At 35.5% G+C, this 21270-nt stretch overlaps 1 protein-coding gene across 3 annotated transcripts in view; it reads left to right on the top strand.

Moving 5' to 3' along the window:
• LOC128029443 (leucine-rich repeat and fibronectin type III domain-containing protein 1-like protein) overlaps positions 1-21270 on the top strand; it is a 129353-nt gene that overhangs the window by 87460 nt on the left and 20623 nt on the right. For all 3 annotated transcript variants that reach the window (XR_008187388.1, XR_008187387.1, XM_052617231.1), the window contains one exon: positions 3318-4708. Coding sequence is in view for 1 of the 3 variants with exons in the window: in XM_052617231.1 (XP_052473191.1) it covers positions 3330-4708 (1379 nt within the window). In the remaining 2 variants the exon portion in view is untranslated. The remainder of the gene's footprint in view (positions 1-3317; positions 4709-21270) is intronic.

Raw genomic sequence — 21270 nt, 5'->3', positions numbered from 1 at the left:
TTAAGATAGAATGCTTGATAATAGGATGTGATAAATGCACTCTCCATTGTGGATTGTCATAGCAACATGAACTAATGGGCATTATTTTACCCGAGCTGAATGGGAGCTGGAGACAGCTGATATCCAGGATAAAACGCTCAGGGTTTGTGTCTATACTGGTTTCGGAGTTTTATTTTTGTGTTTTTTTAAGCCAATTTGGTGCACCCCACAGGGGTATCCATCTTTGATAACACCCGACTGGGCCTCCACTGTGCCGAATTAAATCCATTGTGAATTTTTAATTGAAGAGCCCAGAACAGTAGCTTTCATTCAGTTCATAATTTGGCGCATACTGTGAGTGACAGACAAGTATGACATCCGCCCTGTGGGTCGCGTCTCAAGTCCCAAGGCAGCATATGATTACTGTGATTGCTTGATTCTAGAGCTCTCCACTGGATGACATTGATTGAAGCACAAAGGGGTTTGAGTCACATGATGATGCACAACAATGCATTGCAGCAAAGTAGTTGCAACTAATATGCAGACGCTTTGAATAGACAGACAAAGACAAAACAGGCAGGCAAAATACTGCTGCAGCTGGTCAGAGTTCTGAGAGAGAGAGAGAGAGAAAAAGGTGAGGTTGCCTTCGAGGAAAAGGAAGTTCAGATCGATTTACCACACTTTTACCTCACCGGGCCCATGGGCACTCGGGTAGAAAGCAGACATGGACGTGGTAATCCATCTCCATTGTGTCAGAGCTCTCTGGGCTAGGAATTCTGTCAGTCGCAGAGGCACAGAATGTTAGAAAGACTCCGTAAATCACTTTCTGCCTCTCACTAGTAGAAACTTTCTAGTTCAGCTAGTTTTATCCACCGGTCGTTCTTTGAACGTGAGCTTCTTACAGATGGAGAGGTTTCAGAAGAAGGACTGGCTACTGTTCTGAAGGGTATTTAGGTTTGTGTCTGAGTAGTGCCATGAACTAATCTTTCATTAATTCCCAGTGGATAGTCCTAATACTGTATACTATGTGGCTTTAGCTTGATTCAGTGATTGAAGAATTATCTTTAGTTTAAGGTATACATGCTATGTTATACATGCCAGTCTTCCTGAAAATGTTCATTTTAACACTGAGTTTGCAGCCGGTCTGCTTGTCTGTCAGATCAATGACAAACAAAGTCTAAAACATAATTCATAATACATATATAAATACATATATAAATAAAACATAATAATTGTAACTGTCTTTACACTACAATATACCCTAATAGACACTACCAGTTTGAGGTCAGTGAGATTATTTCGCCTTCTTATTTATTTGACAAAATTAATGAATAGAAAGTCCAAAACATCAGCAATTGAAAAATAAATATTTTGGAAAATTATGAATCTGCATTATAGTCTTTTTTGTTCAATTGAATCCACTCTTTCTAAATAAAAGTATTGTTTTGTTAATCAATCAATAATCTGCTCCCAAACTTCACTAAGGTTTGAGCTCATAGACTCTGAGATGAGTTTTGAAGAATGAAATGATCCAGAGTTGTCAAATCATCAACATTTAAAAACTGCTAACTCCGTAATAAAGTACAAAGAACAGCACGCTCTTTGGTGACACCAATGGTGCAGAAAAACACTTTTAACTGGATTCCAAATCAGATTGATACATCAGAGATAACGTTCTATGAATCTGATTATCAGAGAAGCCTTCAAACAAGCCCCATGAGACAATTTGTCTGATTTTTACCCATTTTTTCAATCTTTTTTTTTTTTTTTTTTTTTTTTTTTTTTTTATGAAAAACAAATCACTGTGGCTTGCTTAAGGCAATTACAATCAAAGTACCTAATCCATGTTTAAATTGGATTCGCTCTGTGTTCATTTCTAAATACCAAGTAAATAAATATAAAACATTTATGTATGTATGTATGTATGTATGTGTATGTGTATATAATTGCACATTTCCTTTGTCCTTTCCCATTTACATTTTATTGCAGGAAATATCCCCTTTCTTTTCACACTTTCCAGACTGTGCACCACAGTCTTCTTTCACATTTAGAATTTTTATTACAGGCAGTGACATGACTTTTTATAATATATATATATATATATATATATATATATATTTTTTTTTTTTATTTTTTATTCACACAATAATAATTTTATATATATATATATATATATATATATATATATATATATATATATATATATATATATATATATATATATATATATATATATATATATATATATAAACCAGTCACTCTTATGTTGTAAAGCCAATGGCCGGAGCAGAATAACTTATGTCATAAATACTGGCAACCAGAGGAGCAGCTTTATGATGTCATAATATAACCACACAAGTACAGCTCTCAATCTATTAAAAAGCTTGTCATATGCATCTCAGGAAACACTAATTTACCACAACTTTGTTTAAGCAAGACAGAAGTGCTTCTGTAAAATTGTTGCTTAAATCCTGTTTCATGGCATCCTAATATACACAAAGATAATCTCTATTATAAGCCTCGAGACCTACTGAGATGCACTGATTTCATGAAGGACCGCTACTGTACTTTGGAATGAACCTCATCTGTAACATGGAAATTGTTTTTATTGTTACTGAGATGAGAAGGTGGAATTGAACATGTGGGAATTCTTTGTACTGGTCTCCTTTTTCCTCTCATATTTCTATGTTATCACTCAAATGACTCTAGTTCGATTTTGGGCAAACATGATGAATTTCTATTGTTACAGTGTGGACTATGATATTTAAAAGAGTTTCAAGAGGTTAGATATTTCTGCCACCTTACATCATCTCCACATAAACTTACTTATAATGAGTCAATTCTACATTACTGTGCAATCATAACAGGGAAAGGCCAATGTGTGCTGTTACCATGGTACAGTTCATGGTACAAGGATTCTTACTTTTTTTTTTTTGTAATTGCATTAATGTTTTATATCCAGGGGTCTTTAAGACCCAAAATTATGTAACATTTGATATGCAGCACAGTTGAACCTTGAAATGATGTTTATAATCAGTTCACATGAGATTAGTAAAAGTAATGAATTATCAACCAGAATTAAAATAACCTTGGAATCTCAGAGACCCCAAACAGAACATCAGGTTTGAATGTGGATTTGTATACAGAGTCCAAGAGTTGCTTAAAATACTTTACAAAATATTAACCTTACTCTAGGCCACTGTCAAATGCATGATGTTGTTTCTGTCAAATACAGGGACAGTGCATTTTACAAAGTCATTTGCTTTCAACATTTGAGTGGAGAGTGCATTTACATTAATTTTCATCACACTGGCACATTGTGTTTGCTTGTTTTGCAGTTCCCCCGAGAGATGGAGTGGCTGATCTTCTCCCTGCTGCTGCTGGCTGTGTCTACGGCGGGACAGCTTTGCCCCAAGCGTTGCATGTGCCAGAACCTGTCACCATCTCTAACTATCCTCTGTGCCAAGACCGGCCTGCTTTTCGTGCCAACAGTCATTGACAGGCGTACAGTAGAGCTGCGTCTCACCGAGAACTTCATCACAGCGGTGAGGAGAAGGGACTTCGCAAACATGACAAGTCTCCTGCACCTGACACTGTCCCGCAATACCATTAGCCAAATTATGCCTTACACTTTTGCCGATCTTAAGCGGCTGCGTGCATTGCATCTAGACAGTAACCGTTTAAGCGTCATCACGGACGACCACTTCCGGGGACTCACCAACCTTCGGCATCTTATCCTTGCCAACAATCAACTGCACAACATCTCTCCACATGCATTTGATGACTTTCTGGGGACTCTTGAGGACCTGGATCTCTCATACAATAACCTGGTGGAAATACCATGGGAGACTATAGGACGCCTCACCAATGTGAACACTCTTAACATGGACCATAACCTCATAGAGAACGTGCCTCTAGGGGTCTTTTCAAACCTACACAAACTAGCCCGTTTGGATATGACTTCCAATAAGCTAAAGAAAATCCCCCCTGACCCCTTGTTCCTTAGGATTCCAGTTTATGCCAAGTCAAAAGGGTCACCCCTTTCCTCCCTCGTCTTAAGTTTTGGAGGGAACCCACTGCATTGTAACTGTGAGCTACTCTGGCTAAGGAGGCTAACGAGAGAGGATGACCTGGAAACTTGTGCATCACCTCCTGACCTTACAGCAAAGTACTTCTGGACCATCCCAGAGGAGGAGTTCATATGTGATCCACCTGTTATTACAAGGAAATCTCCCAAAACCTTCACCATGGAAGGCCAGCCCACTAGTCTGAAATGCAAGGCCAATGGAGACCCAGACCCAGATGTTCACTGGATCTCCCCAGAGGGCCGTCTAGCTGCCAACACCTCCCGCACTTTAAGCTTTAGCAATGGGAGTTTGGAGATCAACATCACTTCACTGAAGGATACAGGAGTCTTTACCTGCATTGCATCAAACGCCGCTGGGGAGTCTACAGGCACGGTGGAGTTGGTGGTGAACCCACTGCCGCACCTAGCTAACAGCACTAACCGAATCAGAGAACCTGATCCAGGACCATCTGATATTCTAACCTCTGCCAAGTCGACTTCATCCGTAAGCAATGAGACCAGGTCTCAGGAGAGGAAGGTGGTACTTGCTGAGCTTACGGCAAATTCTGCACTCATCAGATGGCCTTCGCAACAACATTTCCCTGGTATCAGGATGTATCAGATTCAGTATAACAGCTCGGCAGATGAAACTTTGGTCTACAGGTAAGATGCCTCATTGTTTTGTGAGATTGAAAATCTAATCACATGTATAGTTGGTCATTTGGTTGTGCTAATGCTGCAATGTTTTTTTTTATGGTGCAATTGCATATCCAATAAGGTATTCAGCCTTCTGTTTTATTATTGTGATGATATGCTGTTTTTGTTGTTGGGTACCAGTCTTTATTGATTTTATAGCTGGGACTTACTCCAAATATTTCTTCTGTTTACTGTCACTTATTTTCTGTGTTTAATGCAACAATCAATGGTCTTCATCTCCATGGACCAGCCTTATGCTTCAGGTTTCAGAATGCCAAAAATAAAATAAAAATAAAGGAGTAATTTCTGCTGTATTCCACCACAGAATGCTTTTGTCATGATAAAAGAGAAAACATTTCTTCATCTATCAGTTAAGGGCCATGTATTCCCAGTGCACTTTCTAAAGCTGTGGGATATACAAAATTCAAAGTGTTTAATTTGAGCCTCAGAAATCTCATCCATTAAAAGAAGAAAGAAATATCAGAGAGGATGACTCTGTGGTCATACTAACAAATTATTAATTTTGACATGAATGAGTGTAAACTAAATCTGTGATGGGAGAGATGGGCACAAACCAGGCTATTTTGTCTTTGGTGATGTTTAGAATCAACACCCATTGTTATATCTACTTATTCACAGCTGTTTGGTATGTTTGATTAGTCTGGGTGCTGGGGATGACTGTGAATTAGTAGTCATCTCACAACCTTGGGCAAAATGTTTCAGTGAAATGAATGGGCATTAAATATTTACAATAAAAAAAAAAAAAAAAAAAAAAAAAAAATATATATATATATATATATATATATATATATATATATATATATATATATATATATATATATATATATATATATATACATAATATATATATATATATATATATATATATATATATATATATATATATATATATATATATATATATATATATATATATTCAATTCCCCCAATAGTGACAATTCTGTCATTAGGTACAGTATTTGCTCTCATCTCTTTCAAAGCCTGTACTGTATGCTTTTCTTTCTTATGTTTAGCACACACAAAAAAAAACATAAAAAAAAAATATATAATAAAAATAAATAAATTGTTTCACAGAACTTTTACTCAAGCACTGCTTATCTCAAATGGAATGCAATATCAGGTGAGCTAACAAGCACATTTACTATGTCAGAAAAGCCATACTATACTTATTAAGCTGGTTAGGTGGTGCAAACATCAAAATGTTTTACAAACCATGCACTATAATAAAAGTGTATAAGGTTATAACATGGTGTTGTGTAAAGTTTATGTATTTATTTATTAGTTGTTTATTTATCTATTTATTAATTATTAGTAGTTTATTATAATCTAATATAAATTTGTTATTATAATATAATATAAGTTTGTTATAATCTGCCAGTGTAATCATAATATAAATGAATATGAGTAAATAGCATAATTTTCACTTTTGGCTGAACTATCACTTTAAAAGTGAATCACAGTGTAAAACTCTGAGAAACTGGGTCATTCCAAGGAGAATTTCATCTTGCTAAACCTCTTGCACATTAAAGCACAGCGACTGCTTCTAAAACAGGCATCCAGTCACTTTTGCTTAAGCTTTTTTCTTTTCTCTTGTGACCTTTTAACCAAATCTCCATAATGCTGTTTCTTCTGACTGAAGTAGCGTGTCAATAGTTTTTTTTTTTTTTTTTTTTTAGGGCATGCATACAGATTATACTCTATTTCTCTATTAAAGCCTATGTTATATAAAGGGTTAATACATTAACTGTACACAAACAACTATAAATCCAGGCCATACTGCACCTGGAAAGACACTTGTGTTATATTATCAGTAAAGATACTGGCCAGACTTCCTTCTGACAGGATGCCACAAGAAGTCAATGTACCACTGACAGCGCAGAGTAGCACCTTGAATACCCTCTCCAAATGAACAGACAGATAGAGACAGACATATCAAAATAGGTTCCTGTTTCTTTTCACACTAGAGGACAGTTGGAGGGGACAAAAACCAGAATAGGCATTTTTATTCCCTAAATGAAAGACTGACTATAAGACTTTACTGTACACATGCAAGTATGGATATGAATACAATGAATAGGACTTTAGTAATGTGTTAAATGCATTACCAGGGTTAAATGTGTTCATGTTTACCAAGGTTGTGCATCATTCAGAACTGAATTAATTCCTTTAAATTTTTAATTCAGTTCCTGCAACTGAATATTAATTTAAATTAGAAAGTACATTTTAAAAAGCAATGTTAGTCAAGACAAACTTTGAATGTTGCAAATTTAAATTTTAAAAGCCTTGGGGTTGGATGAATGAATGAATGAAATTAATGAATTAATGAATGAATGAATGAAACAGACAGATGGATGGATGGATGGACAGATGGTTAAAAACTTACACACCACGTTTCCAAGGCTTATGACCATACTTAGAGTATAAGTATATGTCAACTATCAGTGTTTTTTGTATTTTCTTCTCTTTAGTGCATTGTGGTTAAAACTGTTTATATTTATTTCTGTCTTTTTAGCAAGGTTTGTACAGTACAGTGCTGTTGTTTTTATTGTGCTTTATAAATACATTTTGATTGATTGACTGATTGATTGACTGAACTGTTTTAATGTTTGAAAGCTCTGCAAAATGTGAACAAAAACATACTGAATTCATATTTAAGTAGGATCTTATCTAGGTAATCCATGTCATATTCAGTGCTATATTTAGCTAAATTTAGCATTTTGTGCTAGTATAGCTATAAACTAATGTGTACAGGCGATTAATTAAAACTGCTGGAAGAATAATAAAAATCTGCTTTAAATGTCATTGAAAAGCATCTGTTTGAAAGGACTGATTAAGTTGCTTTGCTCATATAGAGGTGTCTGTTGAGAAGAAAGTGTTCACATCTATCAGCGAGCGCAAATTAAATTCAGTTGCAATTTTTCATTGTGGCAAAAGAATGCTCTGAGCAACAAAGCCTGGCTTTGTCTTTATAGCACATCTAATGGGGGTGATACTTTTATTCACTGAGTGTTTTATTTTGAGGAAGAAAAGAGTACAGCTGTGTTCCTTAAATAAAAATCCTTAAGATTTCTTGTGTAGGGCTGCAGAAAATAAGCTTATCCTTGTAGAGCATAGTAAAAGAGGATAAAAGCAGCTTCTCATAAATCAGAGACTGGGCACTTTGTTGTTTAACAGCCAAAATGCTGTTCATATATATATATATATATATATATATATATATATATATATATATATATATATATATATATATATATATATATATATATAAACATTTTTTCTGTTTCCGTCCCATCTTGCACAATAAATTCTACTGAAAACTGATAAACACGCAGGATAAAGGATTCATTTACATTTGTTATCATAGGACATGTGTGAACGGTTCAAAACCCATTAAATACACAAGACTTAAATTTGTGATAAAATTATAGCATTATGTATATAATTTGTTCAAATAAGCATCATAAATGACTTCTAAAGTAGTTGTTCTGAACAGTTCATAATCTTCTTATTGATCCACCAACTGTTAGTTTATTAGAAATAAGGTTGAAATTTGTATTGAAGGTGCAACAGGTAGCACAACTCTTAAAGGTCCCATGGCATGGATCATTTCCTTATCTTTAAATGCTTTTTAATGTTCTCTTAGGTGTACTTATATTGTTAGTATGATTTTTACATTCAAAATGTAGAAATAAAAAGCATTTTTAGATCCTGATATTAGCCCTCTGGCTTGAATGCTCTGTTTGAAGGGGTGTGTCTGCTGTGAGACTCCAGTAAACCACAACTGTTGTGATTGGCTGACATCGTTGCATTCAAAATACATTAATGTGGAACCCCTCTCAAAAAAAAAAAAAAAAAAAAAAAAAAAAAAAAAATATATATATATATATATATATATATATATATATATATATATATATATATATATATATATATATATATATATATATATATATATATTTACTATTACAGCTGTCGAGATTAACGAATCGTGGAAGTGTGGATTATATAAGAAAATGTTCGATCTTTTCCCATCACATGAAAGGCTGCAGTGATGAGCATTGAGTAGACAGAGTCTGTTTATCGTGTGGATGCAGTGATCTCGTCATTATTGCAACACGTTTTCTCACAAAATGCTTTCAACACAGCTAACAGCAAACACATGAATACAGTAAGAGCTCCGTTCGTTGTGCAGCATAACAGCGTCATTCATTGTAACGGCAGTTTGGGCAAGTGTGCAGATATACTCGCGATGTGTAACAGCTCCGGAAAAAAAGCGAGCGTTCTTTGATCGCTCTCTGTAGTTAAATCACAATTTAAATAACAGATTTGTTTCATGCTACTAAGAGAAACAACGTGAAGTTGATCGTTTAGTCACTGGCTTGATTCACTGATGCATCTATTAAACGATTTAGAAAGAAAGTCTGTGTGAACTTGAATGATTAGCTACACATCAGAAATCACTGATCACAGATCAGGCATTAATGAACACTGTTACTCACTGTTTGTGCCGGTGCTGTTGAATCCATATCATAAAAGTATGTTTGTAACGCCTGTGCTGAATTATATGTAAATATTTGGGCGGGCAAAGCAGAGAAAGGGGAGGTAACAATTCTCGTTGCAACGTCACAACGAGGAGATTCAAGATCAGCCTGATTGAGCTTCCATTTTCTCAAAGGCAGAGAAAGATAGAAAAATCTCAATTTACACCGATTCAAATTTCTAGAAACTTGGGGAACATATACAGGCTATAGGGGAACTCATATTAATGTTAAAAAACCTCAGAAAGTGAAATTTTAATGTCATAGGACCTTTAAATTTAGCTTTAGTTAAACATTTCAAGAAGGTCAAAATATATCAAAAGTGAATTAGAAGTGTTAGATTAGGATTAGGGTTATGACTGGATTAAATGGGATTTCCTGAGAAACACTACCAAAGTCCTCAGAGAAAACCTGTCCAGATAGTCTTAAATATAGCGTGACAGACAAATAGAGTAAATTACACGTTGAAATTCACTGGTGGTGAGATTGTCAGTTGCATGAGGGTTGTGGATACGTTCATGTGCAATATTGCTTATCTCTGCATATGCCTCATAGTTTACTGTGAATCACATGGTGCTAATGTAGAAAATAAGACGGATGTATGTATGGATGGATGATGTATTTGTAGTTGAAAAGTTGTTTCATATACATGACTGCATCAACTTTATGGGTGTTTTGAATGAAATAAGTTTCAAAACTGTACCAGAAAAACAATAATATAATATATAATACAATATAATATTATTTATATAATATTATTTTATTATAATTTACTGCCTTTAAGTATTATAACTAAACAACATTTTGAATCCAAAATGTGATTAACAGAAGCTTTTTAGGTGAGAAAAAAATAAAAATAAATACTTTTTTTTTTCCCTGCAAGACTGAAGATACTATTTTAAAATGAACCGAGCTACAGTATTCTCATGCAACTGGAAATGAAGTGAAGTAGATAATGTTATTACTTTTAATTAGTTACTACCCACCACAGGGACGGATGGCTGTTAAAGGAGTCATATGATGCAATTGCAATTTTTCCTTTCTCTTCGGAGCGTTACGAGCTCTTGGTGCATAAAGATGATCTGTGAAGTTGCAAAGACTAAAGTCTCAATCAATGTCCTTACTACCTTTCTGGACATTGAACATGGTAGTTCTGTTGCTGTCTATGGAGGACCAGAGAGCTCCCGGATTTCATCAAAAAGATCCCATTTTGTGTTCTGAAGATGAATTAAGTTATTGCAGGTTTTGATGGACATGTGGGTGAATAATTAATGACATTGACAAAATTTACATTTTTGGTTGAACAAACCTCTCTCGTTTATGCACAGGGATTAAATTCCTTGCATTTGTTTTTTCTTCACTCGTTTAGTTAATTGACAGTCAATGTTAACTCTCAGAGCTGCAGCATGTGTTGCTTTCTGAATGCTGCATAGGATGTTTCCACTGGGCTTCTTAACTGTTTTAACCAGATTGCACGTGCAAACAAACACAGCCCACATACTGATAATGACTGACCAGGGCTGTGCTGGAAGATGAATGTATACATTGCAGTCATGTTTCCCCAGATGAACTTAAGAGTAGTTGTGCCCAATCAGTCCTGATTAGCAGATGGTTAATGTGTGAACTGGGAAGCAGAGAAGGGATAATGTTTCATTCATCATGAATGACTGATGAGCTTATTAAATGTCTCCCAGCAAGGGCATCACTGGCCTGCAGTGGTAAAGAGCATGAAGTCTGCATTATCTGCACCATTTCGTCAGTTTCACATGTCAAACTCTCTGCACACTGCTATGGAAGTATGAAACCACTGCCTGGTTTTGATGAAAGGCCATTATCTAGGTAAATTTAAGGCCTTAATCTAGATTACTATTGGTTTAAAAATCCTCATCCAAATACCGTATTTGTGCATAGAAGATTAGCGACTTGTCAGTGATCTAGTAATGCAATTATGCTGTTGCCATTGCTAATGATAGTGCTACTAGCTAACTGTAGCAATTAGAAGAGTACACATTAATTTATGTATTTATTCCTTCATAGAACAGCAGAGCCACATGTTTAACTATCAAATGTGAGGTTTATGAAGTGTTTATGAATTCAAATTTACATATATTTTTCTGAAAGTTTTCATGAATGAGGCCCATTGTCGACCAATGTTTATGAGATATTCATAATCAGTTGTTCGTTAAATTTGATACAGTGGGGCTCGGAAGTTTGGGCAACCCTTGCGCAATCTGTGAAAATGTGAATAATATACAAAAAATAAGAGAGATCATACTAAATGCATGTTATTTTTTTTAGTACTGTCCCAAGTAAGATATTGTACATAAAAGATGTTTACATTTAGTCAAAGGAAAAATGGCTGAAATTATTAAAATAGCCCCATTCAAAAGTTTGGGTACCCTTAGTTCTTAATACTGTGTGCTGTTAACTGGATGATCCACAACTGTCTTTCTGTTTTGTGATGGTTGTGAATGAGTTCCTTGTCTGTTCTGAACAGTTAAACTGAGCAGCGTTCTTCAGAAAAATCTTTAAGGTCCTGCAGATTCTTCAGTTTTCCAGCTTCTTTGCATATTTGAACCCTTTCCAGTGACTGTATGATTTGGAGATACATCTTTTCAAACTGAGGACAATTGAGGCACTCAAACACAACTATTAAAAAAGATTGAAACATTCACTGATGCTCCAGAAGGAAACAAGATGCATTAAGAGAAAACTTTTGGAATTTGAAGATCAAGGTAAATTGTAATTAATTTGAGTTCCGGGAAACATACAAATATCTTCTGTTGATTACGAAGGGCAGAACTAAATCGAAAAAAATATATATATATCAACAAAATAAGAAAAATGTGAACCATCTTCATTGTGTTCAAAAGTGTTCACCCCCAAGCTCTTAATGCATTTTGTTTCCGGTTATACTTTCCAGTGTTTCTTACAGTTATGACCATTTGGAGAATGGAGACCCACTGTAAAGTAACATTGTAATGCATCATTAGACTGTCATTGTCTATGACTATTATGATTAGACATATTGTCATTAGACTAGTTTCGTTATAGTTTCTGGTCCGGAATGTATTAGAGAGTAAAGATAAATTAGGAGAGTCTTTGGTTTAAACAAAAAAAAAAGTTTGATTCATTTCTGTGAATCAGTTTAAACTGTTTTACACTGAAGACTGGAGTAATGATGCTGAAAATTCAGCTTTGCATCACAGAAATGTATTTCTAAAATATATTCACATAAAAAAAAAAAAAAAAAAAAAAAAAAAAAACTTTACATTTGTACTATTTTTTTTTTTTCCACAATATTACTGTGATATTCAATCAACGCAGCTTCTGTGAGCATAAGATACTTTCAGTATTAATAAAAAATCTTACACACCTCAAACTTGTTAGTGGTAGTGTGTACATTACTGTCCATATTTTTACTTGATATGGAATCCATACCCTTATATTGGACCTAAAACTGCAGCCTGTCAAAATGTTGAGTTTGCATTTCGATCAACCGCACCTCCTCTTGCCTCCTTCTTCCCTCCCAGGATTTCATCATTCCTGCAGCGCCCCAGATCAATTTTTAATTATGGACTTCACCTTTACCTGAGTGAGACTACACGCTTTAATTAAAATGACGTGCCACACCCCTGCAGATAAAACAGCTCTCCCTGGCCTAGATAGTGATTTTAATGACAGCCGACAACAGGTAGCCTGAAGAATATATGCTAATCTAACAAAACAAAAGAAATTGGAATCATTGTTATGAAAGAGAAGTAATTTCCCTGCCTCAGACCATATTGTCTCCTTGAACAGAAAGCAGTTTAATAATTTAAATGTGTAATATATATGCTACTGCAAAAGTACTATTTACTTTTTTTGTTTTCACTTAAATCTATCTATCTATCTATCTGTCTATCTATCTATCTATCTATCTATCTATCTATCTATCTATCTATCTATCTATCTATCTATCTATCTATCTGTCTGTCTGTCTGTCTGTCTATCTGTCTGTCTGTCTGTCTGTCTGTTACCAACATTATATTTAAGCATTTGGTAATAGTAAACATTTCTCTTTCTTTGTGGTTTTAAAAGCACCACTGACTGACAACAACAACAACAACAACAACTATTATTATTATTATTATTATTATTATTGTTGTTGTTGTTGTTGTTGTTGTTGTTCACAATTTTAAGTAACATTTTCAATTTTGTATTTAATTGTTATTTGTCATTTAATTCTTAATTGTATTTATTTATTTATGAATGAATGAATGAATGAATGAATGAATGAATGAATGAATGAATGAATGGACATCTAAAACGACTTAGAAGGCAAACTAACAGGTCAGTTTCAAAATAACCATAATATGGTGTCCGGGACCATAAATTGAATTTTAACAGAGCATGGGGGTAAACATTTGCTTCATTTACACACAATGTTCCATTAATAAACGAGGTTGCATCGTGGAGTCTCAATATCAAATTCTTAAAATTCAAAGATCAAAAGAACACTATGTAGGCCGAAATGCATCCATTGTAAAGTAATCACACCCCCTCCCTTAAGCTAAACAGCAAAGCCCTTTAGCTAGCAAGTGTGACTGAGGTTTCTTTTTAATGCAATAAAGGCATTTTCTGAGATAGACCATCTCCACCTAGAGCTACTTAAATTCCCTGCGCTTACAGTGAAACCAGGCAGAATTGAAGGAGTGACCTAGCACCACCACAATTTCCCCCCGTTTATCAAATCAATCGATCCTCAATGGAAAAAGGAGAGATTTATAAGGCCATGCTCTTCTGTTGAACCAGCCTTTTGCTCTCTCCTCTCTCTCCTTCACTATTTTTTTATTTAATTTTTTAGGCTCAGCATTTTGATTATTTTGCAACTTATTTTTTTATGAAGATGTGGTCACAGAAAAGCCTTGAACGTTCTGAAGAAGAGGAAGAGAGAGAGAGTGGGTTTCTTTTGACGACATTCACATAGAAATATTCAAGGTGACTGGGAATCTTCTTTCAGACAGGAACTGATGGATTATCCAGACAGTTTGCGAATGAGCTTAGTTTGTTGAGCGTTTGATCTTGACCTAAATCCAATAGGCCATTTATTTTCTCTGTTCTGTGTAAAATGATAGCTTTTGCTGTGACAGATATGACCATAAAGCCGTGAAACCTCCAGCGCTGCCCACCTGAGGACTACACAAGGTCTGCCAGTTGAAAAGCCATATTGTGAAACTAAACGAGTCGGTTGTCGGACAGCAGCTCTGCTACAAAAAGCCCTATCTATCCATAACACTGGTGTTGGAAGCTTTTTGGAAGCTGACTTTGTGAAACATAATTCAATCCTCCTCCCCTCCAGTCTGTCAAGCAGTTACCGCAAACGGGTTCCTTCTCTGGCTGAGTGCGAGATAGCATTCAGAAATGCAGCGAGGAGTCGGCAGGACAGTTTAAGCATGTACCGATTTAATTGCGGGAATGCATCTTTCCCAGCGTGGCCTGATTGCCCACGGCATTTCCACAGAAATATGAGACACTGCGGTGTGGATCCCCGTGTTCTCAGAGCTTTCTGGTTCTGTCGCTTCTGGTATATTTTCCAATTTAGTGTTTCTTACAGTTATGACCAGCTCAAATGCTGATAAAACAAAGACCATTACAGTTATTAACATTGATTTATACCTTGTTAATATGCCATATTTGTTTATTTTTTTCTAGAAAATATTTATTGTATATTGCTATATAGCAATGTAATGATGCAATAATTGTAATGATTGCTGTCAAAATGATTGTCAAATGTTTATCTATTTTGCAAAATTTTGTATTATATATTGTAAAAAATGATTTTTGTGTGAAAGAAAATATTAATTGAAAATTAAGTGATGTTCAGTAAATAATGATGATTATATTTTCTTATGTGGGGGTGGGGTTGGGGAGGACTATTCCTGTAAATGCACATGTGAACTTTGACAGCTCTAAAAATGCATTTTGTAAACTATTTTTATATTTCTAGATCACAGTATGAAAATGATGTAGACTAAGCGTGGGAAAAAAACATGCGGGAAGAATTCCAAGTATAAATGCATGTTTTCTAAGTAAATATAACCTGTAAACCCTGTTATTCAAGAACAACCAACACTATAATCCATATTTAATTGCAAGGCTGAGTTCAGTCAGAATCTCAGTAACAACTTACATGACTGTAAATGAGAATTCTGTCAATTCTGACAGTCAAGTGTTTGCTTGTGTTTATGCATGGATTTGCAGACACATGATCCAGACATTTCACAGTTCACTGTGTGGTCATTCAGCTTCCTGCTAAAACCAACACAAGCCATTCTTTCAGCAGAAGTGGGAGAGTGAAGTAGCGGTGTCTTTTTACAAGCAAAGGAGTGTCAGAGCAAAGCAGAAATGTTTTGCATCAAATATTAACATGGCTTCACAATTCCCAACAACATTTCTTTTTTAATTTTCAGAGTAAATGTTTGCCGGCCTTGGATTTGTATCCATGTGAAAAAGAAGTATAATTCAGCATACTTTTAAAAAGAGTACTTATTATTACAGATGTTATATATTATTAAAATAATGTATACCTAAAGGAATAGTTCACACAAAATACAAGGTTTGTTGAAAATTTACTCACCCCCAGACCATCCAAGATGTGGATGTAGTTTGTATCTTTATTCGAACAAATTTGAAGAAATGCATTACATCACTTTCTCATTAATGGATCCTCTGCAGTGAATGGGTGCCGTCAGAATTGAGAGTCCATCTGATAAAAACATCAGAGTAATCCACATGACTCCAGTTCATCAATTAACTTCTTGTGAGGTGAAAAACTGCATGATTGTAAGAACAAATCCATCATTAAGGCATTTTAATTTTAATGGTTTAGCTGCATGTTCATTTAAAAAAAAAAAGTTCCTTTAGAGTCATCTTAAGTGGCCTTTAATTAAATACAGTTAAGCACACTTATTTTTAACAAAAGTAGGTAACAGGAGCTGCACTTTTCAGGTTAGACCATTTCTCAAGCTATTCTGGTCAAGAGACGTAATTTACAGCACAAGGATCAACATTCAAGGGACCTTCAACCCAAAGCATAGACCTATACCCATGTTTGCTAGGTACAGACCTCTGAGGTGAGCTTATGAATAAGAGATGAGTGAATATTATAGGCCCGCTTTCAGTGACCAGTTATGCTTGGTGTCCCAGTGCAGAAGAAGAGGAACATTGAGGGTTTGGAGACAGGGGTTGTATTTGCTGCCCACCCACTAACCTCTGTAAAGCTCTTTAGAATCTCACCACACATCAATAATGCAAGCCCTGGCACAATGCACAAGGTAGGTGCAGACACACAGAGCCTCGCCTTGTGTAATGTGCATTAGGGACGGAGGACAGCAGCTCGATGGTAGCATGCGTTTGGAATGTGGAAGCTGTTATGCAACTGCATACAATTAATATCATGCAATTCAAATAAGAGCCAATGGTAATGAAGTACTGTATCATAAAATGAGGTGAAGCCTGGATAATTCCTTACTTAGAAGATCTCTGGATGTCTCCATCTTTTTTAAAATCGTATTTGCAAATCATTCAGCTCCACGGGATTTTCTTATAATGTGAGACTTGCAAATGTAGTCTGACTCTCCCTGTCGCATGCAAACTGGAAACAGACCTGCTCTATATAGGAGGAGCTGGGAAAGGAGATAAGAACATCTTGAGTTGCCTGAGGCTCATGCTCTCCTTGGCTCTCTTATGGGAATGAGGAATGGGCCAAAGCCTCATCCTTCCTCCACCCACCCAGCCCCACTCCCCCTTCTCCACAGGACTGCCAGGCATGTAACCCAACGTCAACTGCTTATGAATATCTTCGTTGAAGTACAGCTTTTTGTGACATGAATTTTCATTGCATGGTTTGACTTTTGTTGACCTCCATCTTCTACTACACTGAAAAAAAGTTTGGGGTCAGGTATATATATATTTTTTTTTACTCTTGAATGGTGTTCGGGTCTGTTGGACCCATTTTCACTTTTTGTAAAAACAATTAATAAATAAATATATATATTTTTTTTAAGCTCATTTGTTCTGGATGTGTGTTGCTGGGTCTGGATAAAATAAGTTCCGGTGCTCTATTTGTCTCCAAAACGTGTTACTGCTATGAAAACGAGTCTACACCATGGCATCCAGTCCATGTGAGGGATGCGTGAGGGAGAACCAGAGCAGACAGTTTGTCATTTACCAGAGTGCTGTCATGTCAGTGCTGCGGAACAGCCTGGGTTCACAGCAGAAGCTGTGGCAGGTGAGGCTCTTCCTGGGCTGACAACTTTGATAGATAAGTGCTATAACCATTGGTGCTATTGTGAATGTAGTTGAATACATATTTTTCATAATACCTTAAGATTTTCTTTAAAGGAAACCTGTAGGGAGGTGGGCGCCTTTTTGTTTGAAATTGCTTTTCTCCTGGTTATGTGTAGTCAGGGAGACAAGTTTTAGGCAAGGAAACGAGTGACAAGTGGGTGTCTTCCCAATGACTGACCACCCAGAAGGGCATGGTAAGCAGCTAAGGCCGCCACATACACCTTCAGAGATAAACCTGAAGAGAATTGCGCCTACAAAAACTCCAGAACTGTACCAACTGGGCGGTTGACTGGGTCTTGTAGTCGCTGTCCGCACCGAGAAGTAAAAAGTTTCCACTTCAAGGCATACAGTTTCCGCATAGATGGAGCTCTGGATTGGGGAATGGTCTTGACAACCTCAGTTGAGAGACCAGATGCTGTCGCAAGTGTGCGGAAATGAGTAAATGTGTTGTTTGCAATTTTCCTTGAGAATAAAGTCAATTTGGCTTCGAAGGCTTTCACATTTGTATGCATTTCATGCACAAATTTATATTTTTCTTGTAGCTTCTCGTCCAGCACTTATATGTGTCCCAGTATGTCCACAGTGAATGCAAAATCACTAAGCCAGTCTATGTCGCTCAGCTCAGAAAAATCGTAAGCCTTACCTATTAACTCCAATAATGAGCTTATCTCGTCTTTGAGATCCCACACTTGCTGACATGCTTTCCCCCAACTTAACCAACAGATATTTGAGTGGTACAGTAAGTCCTAGTGATCAGCATCAGTTTGTTCATTTTGATCAGGCATCTGACAGTACTTGATTTTATTGATGCAATAAAAAACATACATTTTGTTACAAATAGCTTTTCAGCAGCTAGTTAACAGGTGTGCTTTTAGCCCTAGCCTGATATGAGATAGATTGGTGTGATAAATTGGTCCCTGAAAGTGAGCAGCATTGAGATCCTAACATGCGAGAGCCAATCTTGCTGTGGCAGGATTTCGCACATACAGAAAATTGAACTCAGCGATGCTCCCGCAGCACAAGCTAGTTAACAAACTGGTCAGGTACGCAGGAGACTACAGCGCTGATAATTGTACTGATAAATAAGCTTAGTGGATGCTAACGTAAGGCAAAACTGCTACTGTGCAGGAAAAAAATCTGCGATGTGTGCAATGTTGTCCAAAGTTTTTGGGTCACTACGTTTACTGTAGAGCGGGTGTGATTGTTGTGTTACACAGTTTAAGACCACAGATGGGATTTTACGCTAGAACATAGCACGGCATGAGATCTTGCTGTATGTGCATGTGATAGTTTTTTTTTTTTTTTTTTTTTTGTCTCTAGAGGATGAAAAAGCTGTCTTTTTGGGCGATACTGACGGTACATGGAAAATATACAAACATTCTGTGTGATGACTCACTTGGTTTCTATCTAGGAAGTATTGCCTAACAAAGGGTATCCTGCAAAAGGCTGCATTGAAAAACATACAGTAGATACAGCACTTTTTTTTTTAGCCCAAAGTGCTATAAAAAGCAGCGTGATTATAAATAAGTTGTATATTGTGCATAATTTGTCTATAAGCTCATGACAAACGAGGTGCTACCTTAGCATCTATTGACTTAAGTTTTTTTTTTAGTATTTTTTTTTAGTTTCACCACATCGATAAAACATACCGCTTCTTCTCTAAAGCATATTGGTGTGATTTCTCTTTGAGAGCACTGTTTTCTCATATTTTCTTGTTGTTGAAGTTATTAAATGACTGATTAGTTTGTGGCAGGTGTGCGGTAACAGCGCTAACAAGCTTAGTATCCGTGTTACTTTGCGGCATATACCACAGTGTTTTATTGCTGTTGGATTGGAGGACGTACGTAGTTTCCCTCCAAGTAATTATTTTAATAAATTGAAATATCAACTATAAGATGCACTTCTTAAAGGGTTAGTTCACCCAAAAATTTTAATTGTGTCATTAATGACTCACCCTCATGTCGTTCCAAATCTGTAAGACCTCCGTTCATTGTCGGAACACAGTTTAAGATATTTTTGATTTAGTCTGAGAGCTTTCTGTCCATCCACTGAAAATGTATGTACGGTATTCTGTCGATGACCAGAAAGGTAATAAAAACATAATCAAAGGAGTCCATGTGACATCAGAGGGTCAGCTAGAATTTGTTAAAGCATTGAAAATACATTTTAGTCCAAAAATAACAAAAATTATGACTTTATTCAGCATTGTATTCGCTTCCGAGTCTGTTGTAAATCCGCGTTCACCACTCCGCAGTGACGCTGCTGACGTAAATCACTGCTTTAAGCAAGGTGTGTTTTAAAACTTAAACTTAGAGTCACTTAGGGATAAACTGAGATCGATACTGTTTTTCTTTATTTTCAGACCAGTAATGTTGAGAATTCAACAGAATTGAAAATGACAACAACTTCACTGCAAAAATGGAGATAGGCTTTGGTTTATGTGGCGCCAGAGAGAAAAGGATTATCAGTTGTTCGCTAAATTATGGGTCTGGTAATTTGAACATTTTTATTGTGCCACAGCTGCACAAAGTCCTCTTTTGTATTATCTTTGTGTTTCTTTATTAGCTGCTCTTTTTTTTTCTGAAAGGGTCTTTGATGGCCTGCAATACCTCTCTAATAACACAAGACTTCACTGGTGGCCCTAATATCATACAGAAAGGAAAGGCCCTTGACGGCATGCAAATGAAGCAACTGTGTGTGAAGTGTGTTTGAGAAATGCATTAAGGTGCAGAGGGATTTGAAACATGTCATCTTTAGTGAAAAAACAAAAACTAAAAACTAAAGTGCTGTTTCTTGTTGATTGAACAGAAGGCAAGACGCAAATGAGAACACTTCAAGTATGACTTTAAAATCAATAACCAAACGTTGCAGCTGTCTCCTTTGTTGTATCGTAACATGAAGTATATATTTTTCAGTTTATTTCTTTTTAACGAAATCTAACATAGGCTTTGAAGTCATGGTTCAAGTAAACATGAAAAATTATATTTTTTTTATTCACCTTTATGTCCTTCCAAACTGAAACACTCCTATATTTATTTCTTTATTTATTAATTATTATTATTATTATTATTATTATTATTATTATTATTATTATTATTATTATTATTATTATATATGTTTTTTTATCAAACATAAACTGATAAATGCTACACAACACCAAACAATGAAAGACTATAGTGACCTTGGTCTGTCAATCTCCAAAAAAGACACTACAACTTGAATTTTCAGTCTTTTTCTCTCATAAAGCTATCGCAATTCTTGGAATATAGTGTATTTGGACCATTTTATGATGCTTTTTTTGGCTTGTTTGGAGCTTTTATGGCAGGAACGGTGTAACATTTACTCTTGTGTTCCAGAGGGAAAAAATAAAAATAAAAATAACAGCCTTGAAGAATAAAGAAAAAAAAAATTATAATAAAAATAAAGTAACAGCATAGAAGAAAAGGAAGACCTATAACCTATAAACACTTACATAACTTATATGTAATTTTTACATTATTTTGAAATATATATATAAAACATGACACAAATAATTTGTTTTATAGTATTTTAGAATATACAACTATTAAAAAAAAAAAAATGTTATAAAAATGTTATTCTACTGTAAAAATACAAATTGCATTACTGTACTGTTTAAAT

Source organism: Carassius gibelio, chromosome A15 (assembly GCF_023724105.1).
Source record: "Carassius gibelio isolate Cgi1373 ecotype wild population from Czech Republic chromosome A15, carGib1.2-hapl.c, whole genome shotgun sequence".
Taxonomy (NCBI): domain Eukaryota; kingdom Metazoa; phylum Chordata; class Actinopteri; order Cypriniformes; family Cyprinidae; genus Carassius; species Carassius gibelio.
Note: the sequence above shows the minus strand (reverse complement) of the source record. Positions and strands in the feature narration are given on the sequence as shown.